The sequence below is a fragment of the Anser cygnoides genome, chromosome 1, assembly GCF_040182565.1.
Source record: "Anser cygnoides isolate HZ-2024a breed goose chromosome 1, Taihu_goose_T2T_genome, whole genome shotgun sequence".
Taxonomy (NCBI): Eukaryota; Metazoa; Chordata; class Aves; order Anseriformes; family Anatidae; genus Anser; species Anser cygnoides.
Genome location: NC_089873.1, coordinates 38,498,069 through 38,523,216, shown reverse-complemented (window position 1 = coordinate 38,523,216; position 25,148 = coordinate 38,498,069). Strand labels below are relative to the sequence as shown.

Sequence of the window (25,148 nt, the reverse complement as noted above, 5' to 3'; positions counted from 1 at the left end):
CCCTTGGCAGCTTCGGCCAGACCTCCCGGGGCCGCCACAGCAGCAGCAAAACCACGCCGTGCCGCTTTTGGGCCGAGGGGCTCGGTGGGCAGCAGGCAAGATCTCAGCAAGTCGCGGGACCAAGATGGCCCCCGCGGGCAGCGCCCTGAGGGGAGGCGGTGGCCGCCCGGCCCCGGCCCATGGCGCTCCCCGCCCCCGTTGTGCAGCCGCCGCGCAGGCGCCCGGTGAAGGGGGCCGGCGGCTCTGCTGGGGCAGCGGCGGCGTTGGAGGCGGAGGGCAGGCACCCAGCGCTCCGCCATGCCCGTGCGCTTCAGGGTGAGGCGACGAGGGGGTGCCGGGGCGGCTGGGGGCGGCAGGCAGGCGGCGGCGGTGAAGGGCCCGGCGCGGCCCGGCCCGGCCCGGCGGGAGGAGCGGCCGCGGGAGCGGGGGAGCCTTGTGCTAAGGGAAACCGGCCCCAAAAGGCAGAAAGAGCGCCGTTGTGGGCGTGGAAGAAGTTATTTAAAGCGTGATTTTGCATGCTTTTTGTATGCGTGAAGCTGTTCCACGCTTGTTTTTTTTTTTTTTTTCCTCCTGCTGTTCGGAGGGTAGTTTTTGGTCTCTGTAGGGTTTGGTTTGGGAGGTGAAGAGCAGCCTCCTACTTTTAAGTGTTTCCTGCAGACGTCTTTTGAGGTGTTTCCTCTCAGATTGCATACCCACAGGTGCTAGAAGCGCGGCAGGCATCACTCATTTGACAGATACCTCTCTGTTTGCTGCAGGGCTTGAGCGAATATAAGAGAAACTTCAGATGGAAAACCCCAGAGTTGTGTAGCCCAGCTCAAGAGCAGAAGTCCGGGTGGGCAGGACTTCGGTCGGATCAGTTAGGTAAGCGTCCCCAAAACTGCCCCTCGAGTGCAAAACCCAGCACCACCCAAGTCAGCCCTGACGAAGATCAGCCTTAGGTGCCGTGGGTCTCGAGAGGCTTGCTGTGGTGGGGTGTGCGACCACAGCAAACCGGTAACATTGGCAGTTTGGACTCTTTACGCAATTGAAATTATATTCCTAGTTACTATTTGTAGGAATGCGTGTTTGAATGCCATCTTTCTTCAGGCTACACTGAAACTTTGTTTTAATGTTAGTGCTATTTATACAAAACCTCAAAAACGTGGTTTCTGATGTGCAGCATAAACTAAATCCCAAACATGAAGCACAGGTGCAGTGTTAACCCATACAGAGCCCGTAGAAGGATGCATTGGTTTACCTATGGTACATAGAACCACTAAGTAATTTTTTTTTATTAAGAAAAGACTAATTTGATCAAAGTCTAATATAAAGTAAAATTGTTAGGAAGACTTACCCATGGCAGCTGACTAGGACAAACAAAAAAGATGGACATTAAACGGCAAAGCTTGTGATGCTGTAGTCTGGGATTTAGTGTTCTAGATGTTATCCTGGCAGGGAAATGTGAAATTGAAAAGTAGGAGAGAAAGGAAATAGCGTCTGGATTGGAAGACCCATTGAGAGTTGAGGAATAGGAGTAAGCTGTAGAGTGATGACAACTGGCAGTGCATTGAAAAGGAGCATTAAAACAATACAAATTATTGTAGTGGCACAAAGCAGATTAACAGAGTTGTGCAATTCAGTGCAATCACACTATGCAGTCTGTGTAATTGGAGTCCAATATATTCATTAGACGATACAATAAGTGATCTCTATTATGGCCTAGTAATTAAGAACCAACTGCTGGAAGTATGGTTTGTTTTCGACCAAAATTCTAGACATTTCAGTAAATAATTTAATTTTGCCAAAGATTTTACTTGTATATTACTGCTTTCTTTGTTACAGCAAGATACGTCTTTCTTTAACCTTGCTTTCCTTGCACATGCCTGTAGGTGCGGGTACCTGTATTTAAGAGAGTAACTTCCACAAATTCTGAAATGCAGACATATCCACACATATTAACCTGTTTTGAAAATTGTAAGCTATGCATCATCTCCAGTCACGTGAAGGATGGTGAAACTTCATACAGCAAATATTACAAGACTTGCAATAAAGTCATGAGTTAGCAATACAGCAGTTTCTCCTTTTCACGTTGTAGCTGTGATTTTGTGTGTGCTTGGTGTAGTTTTCCTACATTTTTGGATTCATTTGCACTCACACCTATCTTCTGGCCATTTAACAGCGTGCATCTTTGAATGTCACTCTTGACACCTTGTAGGACTTTGTCATCGGTGCAGATTGCTGTTGTTAATATGCTTACTGTTCTTCCTGTTGAAATGCATAATTGATAGTTTTAAGAATGGCTTGGAATACTGGCAGAAAGAGTTAAGAGGTGCTCTGAGTTCTTTCCTGTTACTTTTCCAGTGTTTCTCCACTGGAATTATTTCCTACTACCTGTATATATAGTTGGGCATACAGACAGTACGTATAGATCTTTCACTGCAGTTTATCTCTTTCTACATTTTTTTTTTCATGAGACGGGAGTTTCTTTCTCCTAGAAATTGTTTCTTTCAGCCAGTTATAGGCCTTCAATTATTTTTCCATCACATATGTACACTTCATGTTTGAATTGTGATTTTCCATTTTAAATGTGTCCAGCCATTCAGTCCTTGTCTTAAAATGGTATGGTAATTCTATTTTCATCTGCATGTGTAAATGTCAGCAATTCTTTAAAATAACTTTATACCTTGTTTTGTTATGAGGTCTCTTTAGAATTTTGGAATTTATTTCATGTTTGCACTATAAAGTGTTACCGGCTATCTGAGGTGATAGTTTTAAATAGACTCTTCAAGACACTCAAAAATGGAAGTCAGTTCAAGTATCTGTTCTTTAATGGCCTGCAATTGTATTAGGGGTCTGTCACGGTCCATGCACAGTAAATGAGAACCTGTCTAGCAAGGTATATAGTGCACGTGTAATTAGAAGTGCTCATGACATTCTTTATCACTATAGGCTGGTTATTCTTTAGCTGTGTTAACAACGTTCTCTTCACTGTCTCCGTTAATTTTTGTTGTTGTTTTTCCTGTTCCCAGAATCAACTTGCAAAAGATTGTTCTGTGGCCACGTTTTCTTAACAGGGTTTTATCCAGCATGGTCCTGGAGCACGGTGTTGCTGTCCCTCTTGAGTGGAAAGGAGGGGCATTCACAGATGTGAAAGAAGTCATAATTTCACGATTGTGCCCACAATTCATAGGCTGTCATTGCTCAAAGATACTAGAATATTTTTTCTCTAATTATCTGTTGTATGAAAAGCTTTCTGTTTCTTCTTGTAATAGAGTGATACTATGTATTCAAGATAACGTTTTAGTTAAACCTAGTATGTCCTTTTTTTTTAGGAATCACAAGAGAACCAAACTTCATTTCCAAGAGAAGGGTACCATACCATAATCCACAAATTTCAAAGTCGTTTGAATGGACAGCAGATTGTGATTTGGATGACCCACTTGAAACTGAGGCTCTGAAGACTGCAGAGTTGCACACAGGCCATAATAATGATGTGAATCAGGAAAAAATTGAAACACCGGAAGGACCAAGGCTCCCCCCAAAAGTTCGGTCACATTCTGCAGATTCTAGAGTTGAAACTGCTCTTGCCCTTGCAGAAAACAATATGAAGAGATCACCAACTGTAGCTCCACCAAATAAAAATGAAGCATTTGTATCTTCAAAAAAAGAACCAGAAAAAATGGATAATGGGGTAAGGGAAGATTATTTTTTTTAAATTGACTGGTATAAAAATTACTAATCTGATATTTACAGCAGGTTAGCACACGTAACACCACCTCTGTTGTCTCACTTTCCTTAGTTCTGTATTTTGATGTTGTTCTACGTTGTAGCTTCTCTGGTGGGAGAACCGTACTTCTGAGACCAGCTTTTGGTTCCATTGTAGGTCAATACAAATTTTCCCCTTCACATGCCATCTCTACTGATTTCACTTAAATGACGATTTAGCAGATGATTTATAGACTTCTTGGGGTTGTTGGCTATAATGAGAAAACATACTTTGCCTTCATACAATTCCTATAACAAAAAAAAAATGTTTTGAAGATGTGCATTGAAAGATTTATGACTTGCAAGACATTGTAGGAAAGGGAACAATTGGTGTTAATTTTCTTTTTTTTTTTTTTTTAAATGTTGTCAGCTTCACAGAGTCCTTCAGAGGAAAGCAGGCATGAATATTCCACGTTTAAATACTTTCCCCAGAAATTCTGAATATCAAAGCCAATTTATTTGGAAGAGTCCTCATGAAAAGTCACCCATACTTGCAGCTGAAGAGGTAACTTTCAAAAACTAAATGAATAATTTCTTTTATGTCTAAGGAAAGTTGTTTAATTTCCAAGATTTCCTTTTTTTTTTTTTTTTTAATAAACTGGCATGCTATTAATACATTTTTTTCTTCTATTATAAAGAAGTGCAGGATAATCAGATGTGTTTCCTTGTGATTCTTCATTGTAGCCAAGTGTAATTACTTGATCTCCTCCGCCCTGGTTTTGTTCAGTTTCTTTCTAACAGGACCATTTTCTTTAATTTGCATTAATTTTACCTGAGGAGCTCAGAGGTCCTACTCAGTGTTACCCTTTATTTTCATAATTTTTATGTCGTCTTGTATATAGATAATCAACATAGGGATGTTCAGATGTTCTTTATTGTAATAACATGTCTTGCCACTGAAATCAAGCAGGTTTCAGTATTTATTTTCAGGGTCTTTTATGGGCTACCATGTTTTCTTACTCGCAGTCTCCATCTCTGTGCACATATAATTCTAGGCCCTAAAGTGCATCTCTGTAGTTAGTCAGCTGTGTTTTTTCTTTCATGAGAACTGCTTCTATATGAGTGGAATTTCCTGATGTTAAGACACTCCTGTGGGATTTTGATGCATCTTAGGAGTTTTTGGACTTCATAGGATTGGGAACGTTGCTAATCGGATCACGAAGAATAATTCTGCTTGTGAGACTGCTTTGTGTTTTGAATATATTGTCCAGAGGTTGGGACAAAAGAGACCCTCTCTGTCTTTTGGTCCTTTTACAGTATAGGCCTTTCTGCAGAATCTGGAATTTTAAGCTTTGCTGTAAAAGAAAGCTTTTGTTTAGTCTTGTTTTTTTCACTCGGGGCATACGCGTTAATGGGATTACCACAGATGATGCTATCTCTTTTGCTATCTGCAGGTAGCAGATTTGTTCCCTAATGGCTTTCAGAGGTGATAGATGTTGATAACTAGGGTCAATCACTATAAACCTGTTCCTGTATTTTTCTTGTTGCAATGCCAAGCAGGTGGACGTACTTTGAGATACCTGTTTCCCAGCAGTCCCTTATGCAAGGAGAACTCACTGAAAAGTGTGACAGTAGCATAGAAACCAAAGGACCATTTCAGGAAGAGGCCAGTACCAGAATGTCACCCTACGGAAAGTTTCATACGGAATTCCGTTTGATTTTATTAGAAATCAGTTTGGTTTGACCAAGTTATCCAAGTTAGGTTGTAAGTCTCACCTAAACTCACATAGCAAAGCTGAGGAAAACGTATGCCACATGTGACATATGGCCTGGTCTTTCGACTCTCAACACCCCATGAGGAAATGATATCAAATCACATATTAGGTAAATTCTGTACCTTGGCTTATAATGCAGTAGCGAATGGAAAACAGTGGTTAGATCAAATTACCAAGCCCTAAGCATCTAGTTCAAAAACAGAGAACAGTCATCTGTTGTTTCTTACGGACAGGACTCCTAGGGAAGTTTTATGTCATCTGTTTTAAAAATAAATAAATCCTACATATAAGCCTGAAGCTGAGCTGCAGCATTCCCCACTGTCTTCCCAAATAAAGAAAACCTTTGCTAGTGAACTTCGGTAAGAACAGCATTTGAGCACAGGTTTAACTGTGCCTGAATCGCTCTCCTTCAAATGTATTTTTTTTGAAAGCAAGTTTCTTTTCAATTTGTCCTAGATGTTAATTAGCCTGCACATACTGTATTTTTATGCATGACTGGCTCTCTGTTGGTATGTTGAATTGGTTAACTGATTTTGAAAATTTAGCCTTAAGGTAAGCAAATCACCATACTATTTTTTTCATCTTTTTTCCTTACCTAAAGGTTATTTGCAATACGAGTAAATCCATACCTCCGTTCAAGTCTCCTGCAATTACTTCTGAAACAGAACATGACAGAAATTCCAAAGGTTCTCCTCCTGCTAAGAGCCCACAAGAGAGATGCTGTTCAGAAGAGAAAGAATTTCTGGTTTGTGAGCAAGTAAATATTTCCCTAAAAGAAAGGCATTAAGTATGCTTAAATAGTTTTGATTGTTCTTTTCAATAATGTGGGTGTGAGGATTTTTAAAAAATTGTTGCAGTTACATTTCGTAGCTGTTATTAATGACACTGGACTGGACTCAGTAGTTGTTTTGCTGTAAAAGACTGAAAACAGCACTGTACAGCTTTATTTTCTCTTAGTAGTTTCTGCAGTGCATTTGTTCAGTTTACAAAGTCATTCCAAGTGTTTTTTTCCTGAACTGTCACCTTAATTTGATTATGAATTTTCAAGTTCTTTTTTGAGTTGTTAGTTTGAGTTCATTCTTCTTTTCTTTTTTTTTTCATGCAAACATTTTTAGTGATTGGCATAGTTTCTGAAATCTAACTCCAGTTTATGCCCTTGTTGCTACCAGTGTAGTTTCTTAGGGTGCAGGAGGATGGATGGGAGGGCTTATGCTTTTACTACTGTTTAGGCCTGGAATTTATTAGGTAAGTCAGATAGTGTGTGAATTAAAAACAAAGAAATTACGATGTCACAGTTGGAACTGATTTTCAGACAATTTTTTTTTTAAAGAAATATGGAGGAAGGGTTATTGTTGATTTGCCTTTAGCTTCATAAGTTGAAAGGTAAACACAGGACGTTGTATAGCCTATGTAAGTTCTGTTGATCAGAGCAAAACGTCTTTTACAAAAGTCATTTAGCTGTCTGAGGCCTTGCGTTTCCTTGTCTTGCTGTTGACTTGAACAAACACTGGTGGAATTTTAGTAAATGTGGTTGTAGTTTTTTTTACCAAATGCATTTAATAACAAGGAATTGCTTCAGATTAAGACCTTCTGAAAATAGGAGAGAGCAGTTTAGATTGCATGACGTTTTGCAAGGTGGAAAAATGAATGTCTCTTTTTGTAGCAAGATGCTGAGAGTAGCGTTGTCTAAATTTCTGCAGGTTAGCTAACCTTTGTTCAGGTGGAAGGACCACGTGAGAGTCTCTTCAATGCCCGCCTCTGTTTCTTGGTAAACAGAAACAGCCATTGTAAGGCAGCATGTTCCGTAGGACTGTTACTGAGCCAGATGCATCCTTAACATGGAGTGCCTGTGGCTTGGTTTAAGCTGTCGGTACTTTTGAGGTTCTTAAAGACGTTTGTTGACTTGGAGGCTTTATGATTTAGAACCTAGACCTGCCTGTTGTTTTAAGTCTCATTTAAGACTGACAGACATTATGCCCCTTCCTCCCTCTTCTAGCAGATGTGAAGAAAGCCTAAAAGTCACAAGGCTTTCAGGAAGCATTTCTTTGTTTCTTATATCAGAAATTCATGTTATGTTTTCCCATGAGAGTTAATAAGGAAAGGAAAAGAAGGCACGAGAAGGGAATTTTTGGTGAAAGCGTTCAAAATGCTTTTTGTCTATACCCACATACCTTCTTTGATGAATTTCTTGAAAGAAAAATTTGGGAGTTTGTGTGTGCTATTTTTCTTGCTTTACGTGCTTGTTTTCTTGAATTTGAACAATTTCTGTAAAGGTCTCCAGCAGAAAAAGAAATAATGTTTGAGATTTCCAAGAAGATGAAATAAACAGGAAAAAATTGTTTGATGTGAAAGCTGAACAAATCAATCTGACCCTTTCAAAACCAGAAGGACAGCAAATTAAAAAATCACATTTTGGTTTATTATAAATCGGTTTATATTGCTTTACTATAAGGCTAACAGTATTTATTTATTTTAATTATAAATTCCAGAAATATACATGTTGAATCTGGTTAGAATGCACAGGTATGGTACTCTTTTTTTTATTTATTTTTTGTGTTAAATTCATTTTGTGAAGTGTACAGAATAGATCATCTAACTAAGTGAATGCTGCACTTGGAATTATAGCTTTGGCATTTTGCTGGTTGATTCTTGCATTAACAAAATGTAATATGCTATCTTGTATTAAGTATGCCAAACAGCTAACATTTTAAAATTAACTTTTTGCAAAAGTTTGACGTCAAAAGGAACATGAGGGTTTTCAGTTTGTTAGCTAATGCAGTATTTTTAAAATTATCTTTGCCTTAGAGTAAGAGGGAAGAACCGTTTCACAAGCCAGCAGAAGATGCATCAAAACAAGGGAAATCAGAGCAGAAACATCCTAAACAAAAAAATAAGCAGCATATCAGTCAAAAGCCCCTCTCTTTACGTACAAATCGTGGGTATGTATAAAATGGGAAAACCTAGCCTAGCAAATAGGTGTACAGCTGACTGTTTAGAATGGTTTATGATGGCCTTTATCTATATGATCCTGTAGTCACAAGAACAACTGTGGTGTCTGTGCCCTGCAGCACTCAGTCTGAGCTTCCTGTGGGTACCTCTAAACCTGATGTTAATTTGTATCCCTTTCTCCAGGCAGTGGAAGCTTTGTGAACACACTGGTTCAGATGAACCTCCTGATGCAATAATGTTATTATTGATAAATTAAAATCAAATGAAATTAAATCGATGCAGTGCTGCTTCTAAACTCTCAGAGAGTGCTTTGGAAGTTGTAGTCACCTTTCAAACTGCTTTCCTATGCTTGCTCTACATGTCTTAAAACTGGGTTGATTGTACTTGATGTCTTCTTTTTCTAGACCATACAAGACTAAAGGGAAATAAAGAAATTTATTATAGGGTAATATAGGGTAATCTGACAAACATTGAAATAAAATGACACTGTATGTTACTGAGAGATATTCAAATATCTTTCTCCTGCCGCATACCTACATTGTAGAAACTGAACTCATGTTTCCTTTTTCCACACATCTGAGGTAAGTCAGAGAAATGAAAACCCAGAATGGAAGTAAGGTTAAAAATGTGTAAATCTATTCCATCTCTGCTGTCTTCACACTTCTTATATCTCCCAGTGATTGCTTCCCTTCACATGGCTTTCTGTCAGTGTTAAGGTATTAGATTGAAGATGGGAGAGGAGACTTACCAAGGTCTGAATGCTTTTAGGTATTGGCAGATAATGACAAAATCATCTCCCCAAATACTATGAAATAAAATTGCTTTATGAAAAAGTGAGCAGATATAAGGTAGTTGAAGCCTTTAAATCTTTAGATTTCATAGTTCCTTGATGTCATAGATTGTAGTCAATTTTTCAGTGTAAAATTCTGTATAAAATTCTTGAGCATTTTCTACCAATTTAAGGACAGGTTTCTGCCTCTTATGCCTTCAGTGTGGTAGCACAAACAAAAGTTTCCAAAACAGTCACTGTGCAAATCATTGTGAAAATGTGCAGAGGAAAAGTTGTCAGTATGCAGACAGGACTTGCACTTCGTATGCAACCTGCATTGCATGGCCTGCTTTTGCAACAGAATGACAGACAGAGGCACAGTAGTGATGTGTTTTTGAACTAGTCCTTTAGTTTTGCAAGTAAAACTGAAAAAAATCTGAGTCTTAAAAAAGGAGCCATATGGAAAGAAGTTCTGAATATAAAGGTTTTTTTTCGCCCTGATACTTTTTGTTTTAAAAGGTGCATTTTATTCTCTGACTTCAGACTTCTATGATCTACTTCTGAAGGACTGAAAACGTATATTTATTTTAATATATTAAATATCAGGTGAAAAAAGTTAGCAATGCTCTAAAGCAAAAACAACTCTTTAGATTTAAGCTAATACAGCCACAGTTCAGTGTTTAAAGGGCTTGTAGTATTGCTTAGTGCCTGCGTTAAGTTGGATTATGCTAATTTTTCTGTTTACACTTGAGTGGCTGAAGGGAAAATGAATCTGTCTTTAAGCGTACCGAGTGCTTTTGAAGATCAAAGACAGTAGGCCATAGTTAGATGAATTATTACTGAACGTTGTTCTGGTAGTCAGATGTTTCTGCCCCCAAGAACCCACCCCAGCCATATGCAGAGCATGTTGCCTTTATAGCAGAGTTCATAGAAGGAAACATCTTGGGCGCCTTAGTGCCAGACCAGGCAATTTTACTTAAATGCACCTTCATCAGTGACTTAAACCAAGATGTTCCATTTTGTATTGAAATAATTGAGGCTTGTATGTGTACTGTGTTCTGCTGATTTGGCTGAGAGGGAAAGAGTTTCTGGCAGAAGTGTTGTGAGGAAAACAACAGGAGTAACTACTTGAAGACTTGAGAACTACCAAATGAAAGAGCTCTTATGTCTTTCCTATTTGTGTTGACGGTGGTCAGCTGTGTTTCAAAGTGTGCATTTTCATATCTTAGCCCTGGAATTTAAGTGCAAGAATACCTTTTATTGTTAATATAAATTTAAAAATGTTTTTAAAAAGACTCTTCTGGGTATCAAGCTTTATTCTTTCTGTTTTTTCCCCCCATCCTCATTCTTGGTATCCTAGGAAGATGAACACTGAATATAGGTCAAAATTTTTGTCTCCAGCCCAGTATTTCTACAAAGATGGAGCTTGGTCTCGTATTAGGAGTAAAGTTCCCAATCAGGTGAGTATTATTAAAAAAAAAAAAATAAATCTGAAACCTGAGTATGCTTTGTATTATCCTTTTTTATATGCAACAAACTTCGAATTGTGGTCTTCATAAAATGGTTTTGAGATTGCAGTGCTAACAAAGGTGACTACAAAGAAGACTAAGTTCTGACAAGTCAGATTAATATGTAGTAAGAAAAAGTAAGAGGCAGTGTGATTTTAAAAATAAATTAATTAATGTGACATGGAAAGTAAGGGAGGAACTTTGTTTCCCTTACAAATCAGAGTTGTCCAGAACAGCATCTTTTCGACCGGATAATTGCAGTGTTGGATGTTCAGCTCAGTTTTAATGTGTTTTTACAGTGTAGAATTAGATGGTAGGAGTTTCAAGGGGATAAAAGGAAAAGGCCAACACATGTATGAGCCTAGGTCAGTCTGACGGTCAGGCTCAGTTTGTTAGCCTGCCAGGATAAATCCATTCAAAGCAGTCAGCTGCGTTCAGTCGAAGGCACCATAAAATTTAGAATTTCTCTGTCCAATTTTAGCAAACCGAAGTATTTTCTTGTAATTTATTTAGCAACCACAATCAGTGTTATACCCCATAGGAACTCATTTGAGAACTCTGAAAATACTCAACAGCTTCAGGAGCGTAGTATTTCACAGCGATTATTGAGTAAGGTTCCCTGAATTACCCAAGTACATCAAAACCTTCAGCAATCTGCTAAAAAACTGCCAGAGCTAGTTCTGCAGCAGTCAGATTTCACTGAAGTGGCCTAGGCTTCTCTCATGTGATGGAGGGAGCCTTCCTGACACACTGCGTGCCGCTAAATACATGGTAGATACTTGGCAAATGAGAGCTGTCTCATCGGTCAAGACCAAGCTGATGTGGAAGGCAGAACTGGAGGGGATGGCTCTAGGGCACTGGGCTTTGAGCTTCAGCAAATAGCATTCGCTGGAAAAGGCACGAGTATCATGGTAGCTTTCAGTTCTATGTTTTCTTACAGGATCTAAAAAGTCATTCTATTCTTCTTAGGTAAAAAGAAATTTATATTGAATGTAGGTAATAATGAGAAATACGTCTCGAAGTTTAAATTATATTGTAGTTTGTGGTGACTCAAATTATTGTATCCATCATCAGATAATCCGTTCTGCAAAAACAGTCTGGTGAGGAGGTTAGAGGACTAAAAACGAGCAGTATTTTCTGTTTGATAAATACCGACGGATGTATTAGATTTACACTAACCATTCCTAAGGCTGTAGAATAATCTAAGCTACTCATGCAGCCCGGCTGTAAGCAGTATACAGAACGTTTCTGTGGAATATCACCTCATTTGTCTGGCATCTAAGGCTTTTGTCTGGAGGCTGGATGTTGTGTCAGAAACATCCAAAACTGGAGCAGGCGGCAGTCCAGAGCAGCGTCTGCTTCAAGAGTGGCTGCCTGGTAGGCAAGTAGAGGGAGAGGGACGCATTGCCGGGGAGTGTATTTTGTTTGCTACACGGCCGGCTGGGAGGAGTCTCTGCAGTACGATCAAGGGAAGGAATGAGGAGACTGCAGGTGGAGGGTGGGCGTTAGGCCTTAACAAGGCAGGATCTTTTTTAGGATGTGTTTGAGAGAAGTTGGAAGTAAATATATCTGGTGTTTAATTAGAGTGCACAAGAAATTCCCACGCTGTAGATAGGTGGTTTGGATGGGTCTGACTCTTCTGTGGAGGTTTTGTTGCTGACAAGAGACTTGCAGAGGAAACCTGAAAAAAAGTCACCTCATGAAGAATTCAAAAAAAGAATTAGTAGGATTTTTAGGGCCTTCGAAGTGAAGGAGTTGTGCCAGGTAGCTAGAAGAGCCAATTTTTAAGACAATTATAACAAATGTTTTATTGACTATAAATATGCTTATATGACATACACACTTCTAAATATACATACCGACGTTAGATCTTAGTGTGACTTCATATAGAAGAGGCTTTTGGAATTGGAATTGCCTGAATTTCTCCTCTGTTAGACTTGAAATCACATGTCTGTGAGCATATCGATCTAGTTTGTCTAATAGGCAAGGAAAACTATTTAGCTTGTGCAAATGTGTTAGTGCAATTTTCTGTGTATTTTTTTTTTAATTGTTAGTGTCTTATTAGTATTTCCATATAAATCTTACAGGATTATGACTCAAAATGAAGTTTTTTGTGGGTCTAGTGCAAGTTTAAAGCTTGGAATTTTTCCAGTCTTCTGGATAGATTGGAAGGAAACCAAGATTAATTAAATTAATTCTTAAAACCTCTCTTAGTATATGAATAAAAAAACCTGATAGACCTCATTTTTTGCTGGGCTTTATTTTTTTTTTCTGAGTTCAGTAATATTTTTGTTCTAAGGGCTAGGAATCCAGTATGTCTGAATTAACAGAAATGAATAAAATATTTCATTCACAGTTGAGACCTAAGAAAGAATTTAGCCATTTGAGAAATACGTTACTGCAGATTAATAAAGGGATGTAAAGCTTGGAAAAAGCATCAAGCAGTAGTTTTGTTTGTAAAGCAACAAAGCCATTCACAATACAGGCTTCCTTACCCGTTTCTCAGCAGTCCTTTTGGTTTGTAAACGATTCCCTACCTGTTCCCGTGCTAATGCACTGACACGGCTGCTCTGCAGAGCTGTGTCATTGCTGCCTCAGGTTGCTCTTTGAGACTCCCCCCTGTTGAGGGTGCCTACAGAACACCTCTCTGTAGTGTAAGTGATTAGATGATAAGCTTTGACTGCTGCAGTCGGGTTTCCCCCTTAGTTGAGACCATACGTAGATAGCTTTGGGTCCGAAATGGACTTTCTGAAGTTCTGAGCCCAACAGCGAAGATTGTAATAGAGTCCTGGCATGACCTTAGCTGTAGTGATTATTGCTAGATTGCTACCTAAAATACACATCATTAAGGTTTTCTTTTGAGCAGCAGAATGAAAAGACCTCTTTGAATTATGCTTTTGAAAAATTAATGCGGACGATTCATAATCACAGCAGGACTCTCTGGGGCTTGTGTCCTGCTGAGATAACGCTGCCTGCTGAGTCACTGAAGGAGACGCTTGTCCTTTGTACTTCTTCACAATTCACTGGAGACATAGTATTCTTCCTCCCCCCCGCAGTGTCCTGTTGCTCTGGATTTATATTCCTTCTGGTGTGGCTATCATAATTAATTTTTCATTCTTCTGCTTAAAGTGAATAATCCAGTAAATCGCTCGCATCTCAAACTTTAAACTCTCCTCTTAAAATGACAAGTATATATTTTTAATGGGCTATTCTTTGGAAGTTTAGTGGGTCAACTTGTGGGGCATTAGCTGGTGTAGTCTAAGTGGATTTCTATCCGCTGTATCCGTGTGCTTTTAGTGGGATTTGTGGAATTTGGCCCACTTACCCCTGTTCCTTTCAGGAAGAACTATGTTAAGCCTATCGTGAAATAAATAACAATAATAATAAAGTAAAAATGTACTAAGGGTAGTGTCAGTATTGCTTTTCTGCTCTTTGACAAAGTGCTTATTTCCTCTGAACCATTTTTTAGTGAGACCGGATAACAAGATACATACAACCATATCAAGAACTTATTTTTAATCATTTGAAAATAAAAGTTTTGTTGTTGCTTTTTATTCATGTGCTTTAAATTGTGTTTGTGTGAAAGACACAAGGCAGTGAGTATTGCAACAGTTTTAGCCATAAAAATGGCGGTGTTAAATCAGCAGCATAATATCTAAAGAGAGGGTTTGCAATGCTTATTTTTGAAACAAAAACTGACATTTTAGCAGTTTTGCATCTCATTCTTACAGTTAGTGATAGTCTAGAAGGAATGATTTTGATATTGTGACTTACACAAAATAGCATTAAGAGATCTCATGTAGTCGTCAGCTCCTTGCTGAGATAAAATTAGTGTAGCAATAAACAGTAGCAGTATTCACAACCTATTAACTCAGTAGTACACTTGCATACAGATCTGTTGACTGGAAATACTCAGAAATTAATATGTGCTGATTGAATTTTTGAGCGTTAAGGCTTAGAAATCTAAATTAATTTCCTTAACCTTGACAAAAATTGTCAAAATACCAGTGCTGATGTGTTTGTTTTACAACTTGTTACTGAATCTCAGGGAGGCAGCATAGAGCTGTACTGGCAGGTTTTCAGTCCTTAGTTACTTACTTAGACTGTAATAAAGTTAGAAGAGTGATACAGTGTTGACAGGAAATTAAGAAATTTTAAAATAATTCTGTATTCCTCTTCTTAGGCATCTCAAAACCCCCTAAATTCCATGTGGTATATGGAGGTTGGTTGCATCTAAGTTCTTTTGTGAATGTTTTAATGGAGCATTGTGCTGTGCCTAAATCCTGGTGAAAAGACTAGAATCCAACACTAAACTTACTCATAGCTGCTGCATAACTTTTTGTGCTCACTGAATAAGTAATTGATAATTTTGCTTTGGCTTAATGGCTGAAACATGCTTACTAAACGTAAACTTCTGTTATTTTTGCTTTCCTTTTTTTGCACTTACTGTAGCATGCAATGTTCGTGCTGTGGGTGGCCCTGTGTTATGAGTAACTTGCCTTTCTCCTTTAGCAGCCATTAGCAAATGCAAGTACTTTGTAGTAATATATAAGTGAACTTGAAAGAGATGTACAACTTAACGAAACTTTGATGTGCAGGTGAGAGAACTTCGAGCAAGAGCCAAAGCTTACAGACAGCGAATAGAGGGAACACACTTCTCCCGATACCATCTCAACCAGATCCTGTCTGATAATAACAGTCTTTGGGATGTGTCCTCGAGTTCCAGTTCAGAAGAAGGCATCAGCAATGACATTAGAGCACTAGATCTTGCTGGGTAAGACGTGCAGTCCTGCATGTTATTCTGCAGCTCTGAAACAGAGCAAAATGCTGAATGTTGGCTTAGCATAGGTTTAAGATCTTTGATGTTTGACCATAAATTCTCTGGAACAGTTGTGGACATTTACCATTTCACAGATGTATCAGTTGATTTGTTCTCTGATTTAAAATGAGGCATGGTCAAATCTTACGAAAGAAGAGAAATGCTTCTCCTTTATAATTATCCACAAATGTATATTTAGTGTGACAACCTTAATTTCATCAAGTATGGGAGAATTTATCACTGAGTCATACTGAAGTAATATTCCTCTTTCTATTGGAATGATGTGAAATACGTTTTGCCTGCTTGGAATTCATCCATGTTCTTGTCAGGATTAATTAATAACCCAGTGGTTGAGTCTTAAGACACTGCTTAGTTCTGAGATGAAGATTTAGGATCTGGAATGGTGTGCATCCATTTTTTCCTTTCTTAGAGTTCCATCAGAATTGGCAGATGCTAAATATTTTGCTAGGAAAATTCAGAAATAGTGTTTTAGTGATATGCACAGAGATATTTTTCAAACGAAGAGGGAAGAAAAGTCATTTGTGTATTTGCTGAGATCTGAGGTTTGAAAACAATGTCTTGGATGATTCAGTGTATGGTCCACTGAGACTGCTGCTTCTGTGGTGTGAGGAGATCTATGCATTTGCATGACTGTGGCTGTTGTAAGGGTTGAGGGATGACTCATAAAACTGTATTTATTACACTGATGTCAAGTATGGGGTGGTAATTTTTAGGATTTGTTAGCTTATTTTTTTTGCCAGTGAAATACAGACCCTCTTACTGACCTTATTTCTCTGCACTGGGATCTTATTTCTGTGCACTGTGTTTTTGAAAAGTTGTGCCAAGAAAGTAGTTTTCTAAGCTGCTTGGCTTTCAAAATTGTGCCACCAGACAGTTCCTACACATGGAATTAGTTACATTTTGAGCACTTCTGATAATCCAAATTGTTGTTTTATATTTCAAAATACAGAGCTTGTTGTTTCATATTTCAAAACACAAAGATAATTTTACAGTCCATTTCTGGAAATAGTAGTTCAAAAAGAGTTTTCACAGAACCTAGTTTGAAAACGGGTTGTGCTTAAACATCAGTTAAAATTTCAATGGGAGTTTAATCGTACGTCACGTTAACTGTACCACTTCTTAATATCTGAGCTGTACTTTTGATGAAGGACTGAAGTTAATGAATATGCTCTATATAGGCACACGTATTTCATGCAAATCAATGGTATGAGATGCTGCTTTCTTTGTTGCCTAGGGTTTCTGAAAAAGAGACTGCACCAAGGCCAAAAATGCTGCAGCAACCTGAAGCCAGGGAAGAGTCAAACGAGAATGGCACTGAGAAAAAAGACATGTCAGATGCTTCAACTGTTCCAGTCAAAAGGCGTTTAGTTTGGGGTGAACAAGAAGCTACTGAAGAAAAGGAGAATCAGCAGTCAACAGGAGAGGAAGAAAAAGAAAACGAAAAAGATGCAGTTGCGGTGCAGAATTTAGGAGAAAACAATAAGGACACCAATGAAGATAACAAAGTTGAAGGGTAAAACTGAACATGTTTGTCATATATTTAATTTTTTCCTCTAACATCTCAGAAATTTGTAGGTTAACTAGTTTTTGTTCTTAAAGCAGATTTACTTTAAAAGAGTATAATTTAGTGTGACTCCTTTTTTTTTAATTGTACAACAAGGAATAAGAAATTTCAAGACATTGAGCTGGTTGATAGAAGAATACTGGCTTTCTAGCTTGTCAGGCTGAAGTTGTAATATCAATAGAAGCATGACAAATTACAATGCGTTTTTCCCAAAGCTTTACAATTTGTGGTCTAGGCCTATCAGAACAGGCTGTTTGTTGCACAGCAGCAAAGCATAGTGAAAATTAAAGCTCCCAGTTTGCTTCAGGTTGATAGTGTAGGATTCATAGGATTCAAAGGACAGAATCCATGCCGATCTTGTTCTTAAGTGCCTGTTTTTCTGAATAAAACTCATGGGCAAAGATAGAGGACTTTGGAGAAAAAAAAAATAGCATCCAGTAATCACAAGTGATTACATTACTGAAGCCAGGTAGGAAAAAAGTGTAGGGGTATTTAGAACCATGTGGATTGTACAGTGCATAGTACTGTGTTTGGCAATTGAAAGATTTATATTATATCTACTTACAGAAGTCTCTGGCTTTTTACTGTGCAACTTTTGCAGACTTTTTTGGTAGAACGGTATTTTAGTTTGATATATATTTAAAGCTGAATAACTCTGGCCCTTGTTACCGTACTATCTAAGCGTTTTTTATTCCCTATTGTGTTTTATCTTTGGTGTTGCGCCACAAATCTAAGGTAAGGAAATGTAATTATCTCCTTTGGGGATTATATCCTGTATGCAAAGCCAGGCAAAGAAAGGTTGAGATGCTAGACCCAGATAGAAGTGAAACGCAGGCCTCAGCATTCAAAACTGTCACCTGAAAACTTTAAGTTTCTGATTCTAGAGGTGATGCAGTTCAATGATGTTTCTGGATTGACATTGAAGATTCTCTGTTACCTTGCAATGTGGTTGTGTGCACGCTGAGATCTGCTCTAGGTGTGGCCATGCAGCTTAACAACAGCATGCTATCCAAGCCTGCTTAAGAGCTAGAAATGAGACACTCCTTGCCTAGAGGTCCTCAGAGTGTGTCTAGCATGCACTGGTAGGATCGGGTTCTTCACACAGCATGGGCATGCTGCCACCTTATTTTGCAGTGCATCTGGAGGAGAAAGACAGAAGTGGTAGTGCTGATTTATATAATAACCTGGGGGCTAGAGTGGTTGCATAAATGTGGGATACTTGGTTTCGGTTCCACCACATTGACTGAAAAGAGACAAAACCTACATTCCCACCTCTGAGGTGACTATTGGCAACTTCAGGCTCAAAGTTATGCTGGGCGAGGACTCTTTCCAGCCCAGCTGAGTCTGTGCTACTGTGCAGCAAAGCATTCAAGGTTTATTGGGACAGAGGGAGCCTGAATTTGTAGGTTGAGACTGTTTATGAATTTTATCCAGTTACCTTACAAAAAAATAATTACAGAAACTGAGGCCTGGGGCTAGAGTTCAGGATTTGTCATTGCAAACAGGTGTTTTAGCTACAGGCTGTTGGTGTTTTATGGCCCTAACTGACTTACCTTCATCATAGGAATGTGTTAGAAGTCAAAAGTTTGAATGGAAGATGCCTGAGTCCTTAGCTAACCTTGTAATCATTTCTCATTTTTGCAGTGAGAATGCCTTACTGCTGAATTCTGCAGCTGTGTCAGATTCTTCTTCTGTATCCTCGGAGCCAGGCGGCAGACTTCCTACTCCAAAGCTGAGAGCTCTTGGTAGAGCACAGAGGACCCATCATGATCTCACTACCCCCGCTGTTGGTAAAGACTTTTAAATGCAAAACTGTATTTCAAGAACTAAAGAAAAAAAGACATACATGAATTAATTCAGTAAGTTTTTTTTTTTTAAGGTAATAATTTATTTTTCATTTTCTCCACTACAATAGGAGGTGCGGTTCTAGTGTCTCCTCCTAAATTGAGGTCTTCATCTTCACAGCCGAGAATGCGAGGTTTAGGAACAGACCCTTCTTCAGCTAGGCAAGGTATAAGAGAAGCTACAAAAAGAAGATCCTTCCGGGTGAGTAAGGAAGGGAACTTAGCATTTTGCATTTCAGGAAAATGCTTTTAAAGTAATTTGAGTAATTTACTCAGTAATTCTTTTTCTTGTGTTATATTTTATTCTAAAGTTATCAGCATCTGTGACTAAAAGGGATGATGTCTGAATAAATATGTATTTTTTTTTTTTTTAATCAAATAAAGGAGTAAGATTAGATGAGCTCCATTTTGGATTTTTCTGCTAAAAGTATGGGGTCTGTTTTTTTTTTTTTTTTTTTTTTTTAACAAACAAATGAAAAAACCCACAAGTTGCCATCCGGAGCCCTTGATTTTTTTCCTTTTAAAACCATTTGGTGTATACGTGAGGGTCTGTACTTGAAGGCTGGTGTGAATATACTTAAAACAGTATATATGAGCTGCTTTTTTTGTTGTTGTTGCTTTTCTCCCTCCCCATCCTCCACCTTCTGTTTTAGCCTGATGTGGAAATGAAAGCTGTTTCTCTCCTTACCTCTCCACCTGCTGGGCTGGGAACTCTGGATCCTCTGCCACTTAGGCAGGATCAGTGGCCTTCTAACGGTGTTTCTGATGAGCGAGTTTCTCATAATTCAGCCCATCAAGAGCATTCCTCTGTACCTCCTCTGCTGAAATCAACCAGAAGCTGCCCTGTGTCTTGTTGGAGCCCCTCTCCCCGTATTCAGGGAACTCTCAAGGATCCTGAATTCCAGCATAATGGTGGGTTTTGTTTATTAACTGGCCGTGTTAGTGTCAGGGGATGGAAATGGTCACCTTGCAGTATTCTGACCTTAATGACCATAAAGAATGTGTTGTATGCAAATGGAAGCTTTTCTAGCACATATTGCTGAGAAGGTGTGCACACAGCTGTCCACCCTGGTTTCAGATTCCACTAACATCATCGTATTCTAGTGGTCTGTTGTCTAATTTTTCTGTAATAATTTCAATAAGTACTTGCTCATTGTGAGAATAATTTGGTTTAGCATGAACAGTTGTAATGTTTAATCTTTAGGCCACAGCTGATACGTATATGTGGAGTGATGTGTAACTGGACCTCTAAAACATGGTATTACTTTGCAGAAGTTGTGGATTTCTGAGAAATAATCTCCTTAAATAGTTCTGCAGAACATGGAAACAAACAAATAAAAAAAAATCCATAAAAAGATTTATTGGATATTGAGAAAAGACACTTAAGGTTTTTTTTTTTTTTTTTTTAATTCTCTGTGAAAATTCTACTTTGAGGAGGAATTTGTGCTGGAGCATTTCAGAGATTTTTGACAACTGTTGAGGGCACTGAGGGCATAAATCTGATAATGAAGAGACCTTCACCCCTTAGTCAAAATAAAGTTTATACACTTGCATTGCCATTCCAGAAAGGCTTTCGATAGCTGCCCAAAACAGTACCACAGTTTTTGGTTCTTGTGTTGTAATTACTAGTTAATAATAAGGTAATAATTTAATTCTAGAAAGGAGCAAGCACTGGACAGGTTAAGTGGATTAGTGAAATCCAGAGAATCTCCTTGGAAAGAGGTTAGAATTGGTGCTGCATTCTAGCTCAGCACCTGGAGTGCAGTTTACTACATTGCTGTTGTAGCATTTACCAAAGATAGGGGAGAAGAATGCCATGGAATAACTTCTACATCAGCTTAGGGTAAAGGAGTCTCATGGAGTTTTTGGCATGTTTGCTGTTTGAAAGACTCGTCTTGATGGAAATAATGCAACATTTTCAAATGTTGTACAATTAAATATTATCCTTTGTCTCTTTTGAAATGATTCAAAAATGTGCTTTGACTTTTTTCTCTTAGGAAATATTGGGAATCCAAAAATGAGATCTTTCCAGTTACCCCTTCAGGAAAGAAACTATAATGATGAAGGTATTTCTCGTCACAAAGTATTACTGTATATCATATGTGTGTTACCTAGATTAATTTTAACTTTTGCAGTCACTTGGGAGGTCTCCGAATACAGTAACTAATACTGGTTTACGTGTTTGCATGAATAACTGCCCCATTGTTTGTTTTATCAAAACTAATTAAAAATGTTCACCCCGGTAATGTGAAGCAGGAATATGAAGGTATATTCCAGCATAAATAAACCATTAAATGCAGCTGAAAATTAAGCAGCCCATTGTGGTTCAGTATGTTTAATATAGCTTACTCAACTCCATACCTAAAATCATTTCCTCCCCACAATTTTTTTTAAGCCTTTGTGTTGGTAGCAACAGAAGCAAACTGCAAAATGATCACAGCTCAGGTTGCAGCTTCAGTAATTATGGATGCGACTTAAAAGGTACCACGTATCTTCAGATAAAGATTTTGCTTGAGTGTTCGCCACCAGATATGTAGCATGAAATGTTTCCTCTGACTTCAATTTTCAAACCTGCTCCTCTGCTACGTGTGTTAGGGAGCAGAGGCATCCTGTTATTCTGATCGCTGTTTTGGCTTTTTCTTCCATTTACTGTAAATTTACTCGGGGGGAGCAGCCAGTGCGTGCATGGGCCACCAGTGTGTCTTCTTGGCCCTTTTGTGGGCAGCCACAAAAAAACTCTTCTGGTCGTGTGAGTCAACCAAAGGCACTGTAGCCTCATTAAGTTTGGGCTGATACACATCATTTCTTAGCTTGACGTATAGGGTTGACCTTGGTGTGGTGCTATGCAACTCACAATCACTTGTGTTTGGTTCAGATTAGAGTATGGGCAGAGTGAGGTTGTATCTGACAGCAGTTTATTTATAGATATACCCCAGAGTAACCAAAGCCCTTTCTGGTACCCCTGATGCTTGTTGGCTCCTTGGTTTTAACCAAGGTTCAGACTGATTCTCTATTTCACTCATTGCAGTTGGCTGGAAAATGTGTAGGTTGTGCAGATGGCTCAGCCAAGCATCTGTGTATCTACATAAACCATGCAAAATCCTATAGTACTCTGCAGCTTCCCACGAGCTTGCAGCTCACAGATCAAGTGCAGTAATTGCTGTTTCTTTTTTTTACTATGAGCTGAGTGATGGTATATGAGCTTTCAGAAACAGGTGCAATGTGCCAGCTCACGGATATTTCGTATGCCCATAGTTGTTCATGTGCATACAAAACTGGGAGTTATTCCAAGGACACGTCTGATTGCACAAGTGTAGTTAGCAGCTTTCTCATACGTAGGAACACAGTTGTTATGCACAGTGTGTGAGTCTGTTGTGAGCTGTTTGTATGACTGCATTTCAAGGATTTAGAAATGCTCCTGAACAGTTTATTGAAACACTGACAAAGTACAGGTCTGGTAGAACTTAGATGCAGAATCTTTGTTGTTGTTTTGGTGGTAGGAGGCCTGGAAAGCAGGGATATATATATATATATATATATATATGTATATTTTAATCCATTGCAGGAGAATGGGTGTAATTTTTCATAGAGAGCATCTTGACGGGGCTGTAGCAACAAGTTAATAATGATGTTGCAGAAGTAAAACGTTGTGCTTTGCCACAGAAGCAGCATCCAGGCTGTTTAATTTTCAAAGTTCTGTTGGGTGTGAAGTGGATCCTGTGTTCGAAAAGAAGACCTTTCAGAAGTACATTTATAAAGCTTGCTTGTTGTCGTTGTGTTAAACTTCCTGTTTTCTTCAGAAGATACATTTCTTTTAACAGCTTGTGGCACACTAACTGCTTTTGGCACAAAAGAGCTCTTTTGGCAACATAGGTTGTGATATTTTAGTTGTGGCATTCTAAGGTTGTCCTGTTTGCTTGAAGTGGTTTGCTTTCATGAATATGTTTTTGTCAGAGTCTAGTCTATGCAGAGGAGCAATGTCTGAGGTCCCTGACAGGAGAGTAAAGGTAAAGATGACCTGGAGAATCGGGTAGTACTTTCAGAATTCCCCAGGTGACATTGGGGATCTCATTCTTGAGTTTAAGTGCCGGGCATGTAGCTCTCTTAAGCTTACGTGGCCTCCTAGTAGCTTTCTAGTGAAATTCTTCTCCTGTATGTCAGTTACCAAATAATAGAATCAAAGTATATTGTGATACTGTTCTATTATCTACCATTACAGAGGATATAAAAATACCTGTACTTCCCAAGTCTGCCATGAATGCAGCTGTGTTTTAAATGCATATTTAATCTTTGTGTTTATTTTTTCCCTTGTTGCTTTCCCCAACAGATGACAGGCTGTCTCAGATTTCTGCTCGCTCGGCAGCTTCTAGCTCACTTGCATCTCAGATACTGGAACGAGCTCAGAAGAGGAAGGAGGATTTCTGGGGCAAGACATAGGCTCTCCCACCTGTTTTATAGAAACTGTAAAAATATTTATTTTTATAGGTTGTAGTGTAAATTTTTAAAAATGATGATTGTAGGTGCCATGTAGCATCCTTTCACTTGTCACTACTATGACTTAACTTTAGGACTTGCCATCCCAATTTAAAATTTCAACATTTAAACCAGTGTTGAAAATATAGGTCCTTTATATTTGAGAATTATGTTACACAGCCATGTTTATTTGTTGTTGTTGTTTGTTTTGTTTTTAATAGCACCTCTTGAAACTCAGACGATTACTATACCCAGTAACCTGTGTATTACTTTTCAAGGTATTCTGCTGCAGTCTGGCAGTATGATGTGGGACAGTATTCAGGGGCAACGCTATCATTCACCAAACATCTCAGTTGCTTGACTTTAACCAGATACCTTAAAGGCAACCGTGGTGTATTTGATTCTGTTACTGTATGAAGCGTGAGTACAACACAGCACTATAGCAAAATTCATTGCTTTTGCTACTTAATACTTTTAGCCTGTTACCAAAAAGCCCTTATTACTTTTTAAGGAAGCTAATACGGAACATACAAGAGTTGCAGAAAAGGACGTTAAGCTTCAGGGTTTCTTGATTGCCCACAGTTTTTTGGCCAGGATGACTGTTAAAGATCACTGTGTACAGTTCTGCAGATTGTAAGATGTAGCGAAATGTTTTGTGGGCGAGACCCATATTTAGCGTTAATGTCAACTTCTCTGGAAAAAACAACCTTAGCCACTTTAAACAGTGGTCTTTCCCAGCCCCTCTTCAACCTCAGGTACTTAGGGGTAGTTGATATCTTAAAATAAAAGAAGAATGTTTTCTTGACTTTGACATTTTAATTACCTCTTTCTAGTTGCCTGTTTATGGGAGACTGGACTACTGTTACAGTTGTCACAGCAAAAAAATATTTGTGATTTATGCTGACAGCCTGTTTTCTCTTTGCAACTGATGCAAACAAATTAACATGAAATCGAAGAAGTAGATGGCTAGCAGCCAACTCTTACAGTGGTTTGTTTCTTCTTGCGTGGCTTCAAGTGTTAATAATATTTAATTTGGAAATTTTGTACCAGAACAATTTGAATTTTGTACACATTTGTATGCATTCTGATTTTGTACACAATTACGTCTATGTAATACTTAAAATAAAAAAGGGTTAAGTTGGCTTTGTTTCTATTCAAATTATTCCAGATAAACACCAGTCTATTGTGTTGACACTTCTCTGTTTAGTGGAACAGCTGTTCAGCTGGAACACCAATGGACTTTTGAAAGACAAGACCGCAGAACAAGTCTTTAGAAAGAATAACTTACTAAAGCTATGTGGATATGTTGATATTTGGAGTCCTGAGCAGATGGGTGCTACACAAGCTGAAAGGCTGCAATGCCCGAAGGGACAGTCCCCAACAGATGAGGTGTTGATATACAAAACGAACGGTATCCAGCACTGATCATGATGGAAATCAGTGTCCATTTCCAGAATTTCTGCATTGCAATAGCTTCCTACCAGTAGAGTTTGAAACAAATCAAGGCATTTTATTTTTTCTCTAAGACTTCTGGGCTTATTCTTTGGGATACAGTTAATGCTTAAGTTGTAATTGGTCAGAAAGTTTGTACTGAAAAAGAAACCCTATTTTTGAGTAAAACATCTTATATGAAAACTGACAGTCGCCACTGTTTTACAGTGGGAGACTTAATGGCTAAAGCTGGAAATGTTTTTGTTAAGATGGAAATGTTAATTTGGTTGTCTTCTGTCCACATTCTTCAT

At 38.6% G+C, this 25,148-nt stretch overlaps 1 protein-coding gene across 3 annotated transcripts; it reads left to right on the top strand.

Moving 5' to 3' along the window:
* The first annotated feature begins 28 nt into the window (after nucleotides 1-28).
* Nucleotides 29-24,548, top strand: MDM1 (Mdm1 nuclear protein). 3 transcript variants are annotated; one of them, XM_048065428.2, is made up of 15 exons: nucleotides 29-315; nucleotides 756-861; nucleotides 3,312-3,670; nucleotides 4,115-4,249; nucleotides 6,061-6,216; nucleotides 8,265-8,398; nucleotides 10,538-10,637; nucleotides 14,869-14,907; nucleotides 15,284-15,459; nucleotides 16,760-17,038; nucleotides 18,734-18,879; nucleotides 19,005-19,135; nucleotides 19,587-19,845; nucleotides 20,931-20,999; nucleotides 23,261-24,548. In XM_048065428.2, the coding sequence occupies exons 1-15, from the start codon at nucleotides 298-300 to the stop codon at nucleotides 23,368-23,370; spliced, it is 2,217 nt and encodes a 738-aa protein (XP_047921385.2). In that variant the 5' UTR covers nucleotides 29-297; the 3' UTR covers nucleotides 23,371-24,548. The 3 variants fall into 3 exon arrangements, with proteins under 3 accessions (XP_047921385.2, XP_047921387.2, XP_047921386.2); XM_048065429.2 differs by having other exon boundaries at nucleotides 30-315; nucleotides 6,061-6,204; XM_048065430.2 differs by lacking the exon at nucleotides 14,869-14,907.
* Nucleotides 24,549-25,148: the final 600 nt, after the last annotated feature.

Excerpts from the sequence above, each read along its gene's own strand:
- MDM1 (XM_048065428.2), top strand. Across the intron at positions 8,399-10,537 it reads TCTTTACGTACAAATCGTGG|GAAGATGAACACTGAATATA; the intron begins GTATGTATAAAA and ends TTGGTATCCTAG. Across the intron at positions 21,000-23,260 it reads AAGAAACTATAATGATGAAG|ATGACAGGCTGTCTCAGATT; the intron begins GTATTTCTCGTC and ends TTTCCCCAACAG.